Source organism: Triticum aestivum, chromosome 4A (genome assembly GCF_018294505.1).
Source record: "Triticum aestivum cultivar Chinese Spring chromosome 4A, IWGSC CS RefSeq v2.1, whole genome shotgun sequence".
NCBI lineage: Eukaryota > Viridiplantae > Streptophyta > Magnoliopsida > Poales > Poaceae > Triticum > Triticum aestivum.
In genome coordinates, this window is record NC_057803.1 from 685,632,934 (window position 1) to 685,640,358 (window position 7,425).

Sequence of the window (7,425 nt, forward strand, 5' to 3'; positions counted from 1 at the left end):
CGCGATTCGATCCCACCCGCAGCAGAGCCCGGCGGCCCGATCACGCGCGCGGCCATGGGCTCGACGCCGGGGAGCAGCTACGACTGCTCCTTCAAGGTGCTGCTCATCGGCGACTCCGCCGTCGGCAAGAGCAGCCTCCTCGTCAGCTTCGTCTCCGCCGCCCCCACCGACGATGACATCTCCCCCACCATAGGTATGTATCATCACCTCACCCCACCTCCCTCCCTCCCTCCCTGGATCTCGCTCGCTGCTTGCCCCGGCTTGGGCACGCAACATCCAGCAATAAATACATCCTGTCTCTCGCTACCAAGCGTCCGGAGACGGCAGCCGTCCGATTCCGGGCGGCTCTACCATGCGCGCCCCGCTGTTTCATTCACAGTATCAATCAGATTTCGTTGCGCCGTGCGTATACGTACCAAACGCGCCTACGTAGTACTCCTACATGATAGTTGTTGGGGGAACAGTTCAATTCATTTGAGGGATCGACCAACACCGCCATGCCTACTTGCGGAACGCCGCAGATGTTTTGCTTCTGCTGTTTCAGCCACCCTCCGGCTCCGTAACTGCTTATTAATTGCTTCGCCATCTGTGTTGCAGCTAGTATCCAACTTTGACCAATTCTTACACTTATTTTAGCTATTCCTGCCTAAACATTTATTTTAAGGAACCTTGAGCCAAGGATGGATGTTTGTCTGTTCCTTTGCCAGAGGCTGGAAATTCAGTGCAAACATGTGTAAGCAGTTGTCTAGGATGCATCAGGTTGCCATCTTCTTCTTAAAACACCAGGACAAAATTCGGCCATCCTTTTCTGGGTGCTACTAGTTCTGACCAGGCACAGGAGAGAACACTGAAAGTGCCCCTAGTTCCTGCATAACTACTAGCAAACAGATTTACCCTCATCATTTTTTAGGATCAATTCGCTGACAGTAACCTGCTCAAAGTGCATATATGTTTGATGTTATTTTTCTCGATCCAAATGCAATCGGAGTTATATATTACTGTGGGGCACAAACGTTCTATATGTTCATATCAGCTAAGTTTCTGAGCAGAGCAAAATACTCCACTCCTCTAACAGCTAGCAGCCCCTGCCTGACCTTATTATGTCCTGAATAGGAATCCGTCCAACTGTTCAGTTATGGACTCATGATCATCTTCTTGTATAAGTGTGCCTTTTTGCTGTATTCTCCCTGTTATTTACTTGCCAGGATTTAGTTTTAATCCACAACAATTTCTTTCCAGGGGTGGATTTTAAAATCAAGTTTCTCACTGTTGGGGATAAGAAATTGAAGTTGACAATATGGGACACCGGTAAGATTTTTGCTTATGGATATGGTGTTTACATGCTTTCCCGACAATTTTTTGTCTATGTTACTTATATGCTTTTCAGGGGCAATTACTCCTCTGCAGTATGCACTTCCGGACTTCCAATAGTACCCCCCAAATTACGAACCTACTTGTCATTTGCCCCCGAATTGTTTTTTTGCCCGGCCATAGGTCATTACTTGGGCTGTTCTGTCCCGAGCACAATCACCTTACTATACAACGTGTAAAGAAAATATTTCTAGAAAAACACTGCATTCCATTCTACTGAGCAGTGTGTTTCTGTACAATACTTCTCTGCTGTATCATGTTCTTCTACAGTCTATTGTATCTAATGGTGTTCCTACAATATCAAGTGTTTGACCAACTGAATTTCTTTCTTTGCAGCTGGCCAGGAGAGGTTTAGGACAATCACTAGTTCTTACTACAGAGGTGCTCATGGAATTATCTTAGGTAATATGATTTCTCCTAAGATTTGATTAATGACCATGATTAGAAGCACTAACCATTTTCCATGTGTGACTTACAAATGTACTTCCATGCCATCTTACTGTTAAATATAATTGTTTAAATTGTTTCCTTGCTCTTCTGACACCACTAAATTTTGGCTTACAGTTAATCTTGCAAACTTGTGCATGCTCAACTCTGGTGCCACTGTTAATGGTCCCAAACATGTCATATAAGCCGAGCAAGATGCCATACTCAATAGTGATTTCTGAATAATAAAGTGACTTCTCAAGTTTAGCCGTTATCTAGATGCATGTATCCTTCCCACCAAGTTGATAGTTGTGCTTGTTAGCTGTAACCATTCCATTCGTGTACCAATTCTTGGATATGCTTCCAATGGGTGTTTAACAAACATTGCCGTTTTTCGTCATACTAGATTGAATTTGTCACTGAACTTAGATGTCACCTCACTATGATAATGTACCAACAATCATTTTGTAGCGTTTGGTGAATGGAAACTTCTATTGAGATTAGTGATGCTCAAATGCTTGTCACGATGACTTGTAGCAACAAAATATATAGAAAGAACCCTTACAGTATTTCATTTTATTCTGCGGAAGGTGTTGCAGGTTAACTTGCAGAAGTTTTAACTTTGTGCTGTCTTCTTCTGTTAGTTTATGATGTCACGAAGAGACAAAGTTTCACAAATTTGGCTGATGTATGGGCCAAAGAAATAGAAATGCACTCAACAAACAAAGAGTGCGTCAAAATGCTTGTTGGAAACAAAGTGGACAAGGTATATTTTCTTTCATTTAAATCAAATGGTTACTTGCTGTGACGATTGTTCCATTTCAGCTCATGTTGATGTTTTACATTTTAAATACAGAATTATTTGGTGGGTGAGTGATAAGTTGTTAGATCAGTTTTAGGTCCCGTTGCATGAATATTGAGCCCTCAGATACTACATGACACTTGGATAGAATGGGTGAAGAGAAGAATTTTGCTCATACAATGAGATTGATTACCCAAAAAGAAAATACACGTTTAAGGTTTAACCTTATTAAATGCTACCCATTTAGGCTAGTCATAGTGGGGAGTAACTTAGAGTAGTGTCATGCATATGACACTAGTCTATGTTACTACCTTCATAGTGCAAAGTAACATAGAAGTAGTACCATAGGTAATTGCATTTATTAGGTTGTAGACTCATTTTGCTTTGGGTTGCGCTATGTTACAGTAACATATTATGTTACTCTAAACACCTCTCTCCTTATTAACTACATGCCACATAAGCAAACTAGTCTTGAAATACGCTATGTTACTCCCACTATGACCAGTCTTACAGGAATAATGTGCAAGATGAAGTAACACTACTGTCTTCTGAATATTATGGTTTTACCTTGCAGGATGAGGACAGAATGGTAACAACAGAAGAAGGTCTTGCCTTTGCACAGCAGTGTGGATGCCTTTTTCTTGAGAGCAGTGCCAAAACAAGAGAAAATGTGGAGAAATGTTTTGAAGAGCTTGCACTAAAGGTAGACGCAGAGGAACATACTAAGCACCATAACCTTAACCTCTTTACTTTTTGAGCACCCTGAAAAGTTAACTTGTAAAGCTATGCATCATTCCGTGCAGTAGCATTATTAAAGTTAAAAGTTAAAACTAGCAGTGAACATTTCATCATTGAAGTTTGTACTAGCAATTTAGAATACGACCATGTGCTTCACAAAACCAATCTTCTGGCAGTGAACATTCCCTTACTAGATGAAATGTATTTTATAATTGTTATCCCATCTTATTGCAAAACACAGCTAGAGATAGTATAGGCTTGTTACATTGACATAACTGCTATGTTTATTTCAGTAGTATACTGTTCCTGTGTCCCGAATCTTGAATCTGTCTTTCAGAGATGTATCCTGAATTTGTTGTTGCGCATACCTTTTATTGTATATGCTCAACACAATAATCAATTTTTGTTGTGCTGTCACCCATTAGTTCGTTAAGTACCATACACTTGAGTTCCTGGACTTGAGAACAGCCGCTTTAGGTCTTTGAACCTGTATTACTAAGTCAACAAATTTACAATTTTTTAGAGGCAGTAGGAGAGCAGTTATAGACCATTGCAGTTGCTTAAGTGTTAGGACTTGTACAATGCTAGGTGCTTATGGAGGTGCTTAGAAAAATAAATCTGGTTTTCTGAAGCACCAATGCCTATTTCTAGAGGAGAGACGCCTAATTAAGTGTCTATCCTGTATAAATAAGCACCGGTGCTTAAGAAAAGTCTGGTTTATTTCTTCAAGCACCTCCCCTAAACACCTTGCATTGTACAAGGCCTTATAGTTTTCTCTTCCCATACCGCCACTTGGGCATAGTGGTTGCCTTTTGAGAGGAGGGAAGGGCAAGCTAGTCTTGAGGCAACCTCTTTGGGCAGCATATCACCAGATGTACTGACAAAGGACATGCTTGAGCCAATTGTCTGTTTTGTCAGATGATTGACTTTATGCACTATAATGACTTGTTTTCACATCACTATATGTTACATATTCCTTCTGCCCTTGGGTATGGATAGTGCAGTTTCCCCCCTGATTTCTGTATGTCTTAGCAGCGTATGTGCTTATATACAATATATGTGTTGAACAGCCCTTTTTCTTTTGTCATAAAAATCATGCAGCTCCATGCGAAGGTACAAAATTTCATTCAGAAACAAGTTGAATACGATTTTTTTTTAACAAGATAGGAGCTAGATGTAAGCCTTATTGATATCTCCACTCATCGGTGTCACACAACTCAGAATTTCTGTTCTGCAGTTTAAAACATGTGTTCTGAAGTGGTAGCTAGCAAGTAGCAACTATATTTCCTTGACTCACAGTAATACAACATGACGCTCCCCTTGTTCAGAGAAAGTGTAAATACCTTTGCTGTGTTGCAGATTCTCGAGGTCCCAAGTCTGTCGGAGGAAGGCTCGTCCGTCGTCAAGAGGAACTCGCTGAAACAGAAGCACGAGAAGAGCGGGGGATGCTGTCAGTAGAACCGGCCACTGTATGCAACCAACTAGATCTACCTAGGCCTAGACTGTTCTTGGTGTTCTGATGTAAATGAGTTGTATCTAAGTGCTCATCGGTGCGAGTAAAGGGAGAAATAACAGCTTGAGGTTTTGGTGTGAAGGATGGGCGGGGAAGTTAATTGACCTGTACAAATGAAGAAGAAGAAGAAAAAAAAACTTTGTTTCCTGACTCGGCGAGCTGATGCGCTTCCACACTGGTGTGGTGTGCGTGGGAGTGTGCTGCTGGTACATAATTCAGGGGCGTTTCCTGGTCTCAGCTGGTTATCTTTTGGTTCTCTCTGTAACCTCTGTATGTATGATCTTGGATTTTCTGTGGAATTTTCATCTGTTATCCTGTTGAAGCCATTTCATCGTGTCTTGCTGTGACACAGCCTTATGAGGAGCACCATCGCTAGCCTGATCTGACCTCGGTCCTGGCGACGCGACTGTGCTGAATCAATCACATGCATGCATCCAACTCTTGTGTCGATCGAGTACTGGTTAGCAAGGCTTTCTCTTGTGATCATCTCAACTGCAGTGTAGCAGATGCTTGCATGATGACTGCATAGTGTTCACGTACCTGCATTGTCCAATTGCTCGTTCTTGTGAACAAACAGTGGACGCCGGAAGGACAAGCAGCAACCACGATGGGCTCCCAGCCCAGGAACACGTGCACGTGATGCGTGCAGCGACCAGTGGCGTTTCTCTCTGCACGGACAAAGAACGACCATGTATGTATCCCCGCGCCTTTGGCGGGCCGGGTTGCATCAGGATACAGGACAAAATGCGCCAACAGTGTATGCACATCTCACTAAATTAGTACGCAGTACGGAGTAGTAGTACCCAACGTGCGGTCATAATCAGTACTCTTGAGACTGTTGCACAAAATTTCCATGCATGGGGAACCGGGGTCAAAATCTCCCTTGTCTACTGCTCTTGCATGAACCCCCATGGCCATGGGCCTGGCTGCATGTATGTCTCAAATAATACAGAGAAACGATGTGGCCCATCGGTGAACAGGCAAGGCGAACGATGTACGCCCATTTTTAGCCAATAACGGGGCACAAGTGCACAAGAAATGATAGGATTCAGTGTAATGAAAGACAAAAAAATAAAACACGGGGCTACTACATCACAGCCACAGGCCGCCGCGTATGGCTTCCCTGGTAGGAGTATATGTTTACTCCTATGAAATACTCAGTTGGTGGTGATGGTGTCTCTGTCATCCGTTATTTCTGACCATCAGATCTGTACCTAACGGCTGTGAGGTAAGCTGTGTCATTTTTGCAACAAGACCCTACTTCTCTGCTCCAACTTACAGAAAACTCATTGGTATCTTAAAACTAATCACGTCCCTCCGTCACCTCAAAACAGCCACGAGAAATATATTTTGAGTGAAACTTAATATGAGCATATTTTGATGATATATATGTTTTTCTTTTAAGTTTGTGAACATGTATTATTCTACTTTGTATCCGTTGCAAACGCATGGCATATTGCTGGTTCCCATGAAAGCACAAGAATGGTTATGATCCATGCAAAAAAGGAGAAGCAAGCTGCTGGTTCACATGCATTTCGAAAAGTTTCACCGGGAAGGGAACAGTGGCAGAGGTCTCCGGAGCAGGCAGCAGAATTATGAGGGCATCTCTGTCACCCTGATCGACCGATCTTTTCCGGGGAAGTGGCGCCAAGAACCCGGTGCGTACGGAGCGGTGGCCGGGGCCACGGCCTCGCTGGCCTTGTCCGCGGCTCCGGTCCCCGTGCATGGCGCCGGCGCCGGCGGGTTCCACCGATCCAGTCAGCGGCGCAATCACAATCATCAACCCTTTGCATGGGTGCCGGTGCCGCGACGGCATCCAATGGCACTTTTGATGCAGCGGTAATCTATACAAGATGCCTTTTGGTTTACACTAGTACTTTACTACTTACTACTAGCTACTCCGTGCAACTGTGTCGAGAGCTAGCGTGTCCTTCACCGATGCTGCTGTCAGGTCGGCCGTTCCGCCGAGCGAGGTTGCACCAGTATGATCCACTGGCTGAGAGGACGCATCCGATAATGAGCTACTCACTCCGTTCGGAATTACTTGTCTTAAAAATGGATGTATCCCGTCTAGATACATTCATTTTTGAGACAAGTAATTCCGAACGGAGGGAGTAGCTGTTACGGTCACGCGGAGCCGGCAAAATCACATCCACGGGGGATGTGACTGCTCCGTGGATTTGCTTCTGGGATCAACGGTAACTGCAGTTCCTCTCAGCCGTCGGATGCTCTTTCACCCGCTTCGCACTCAGCCCTCGGATAACCGACGAAGCGCTCTTCTGTAAATGACATGGACTGGCTGAGACGTTCAGCTCCGGCCCCGCGGTATCGTCGAGGTGAAGATGGATTAGCCATCGATGTCGGAGAAACGGCCGGCCATGGCTTTAGGGTCGACAGGTTCCTATCTCCATCTTTCTTTCTTCTCTCTACCCACATCATCAACCCATCTCATCTCTAGAAGAGAGTGCCTGCCCAGGAAGACGACCGTGCCGGATAATCTCGGCTCCACGTCAGGCGATCTCCCGCGACGTGGAGAGATTCAATGCCGCAACAGCGACGGCTTCACATCCTCATC

The 7,425-nt window shown here is 44.3% G+C and overlaps 1 protein-coding gene across 1 annotated transcript; it reads left to right on the forward strand.

The window, feature by feature from the left end:
- Positions 1-5,176, forward strand: LOC123088136 (ras-related protein RABC2a; the record flags this gene model as incomplete). Its single annotated transcript, XM_044510300.1, is given in 6 exon segments — positions 1-193; positions 1,240-1,308; positions 1,708-1,773; positions 2,442-2,563; positions 3,174-3,302; positions 4,697-5,176. Coding segments are annotated over 6 exon segments (624 nt in total). The 3' UTR covers positions 4,796-5,176.
- Between the last annotated feature and the right edge of the window lie 2,249 nt (positions 5,177-7,425).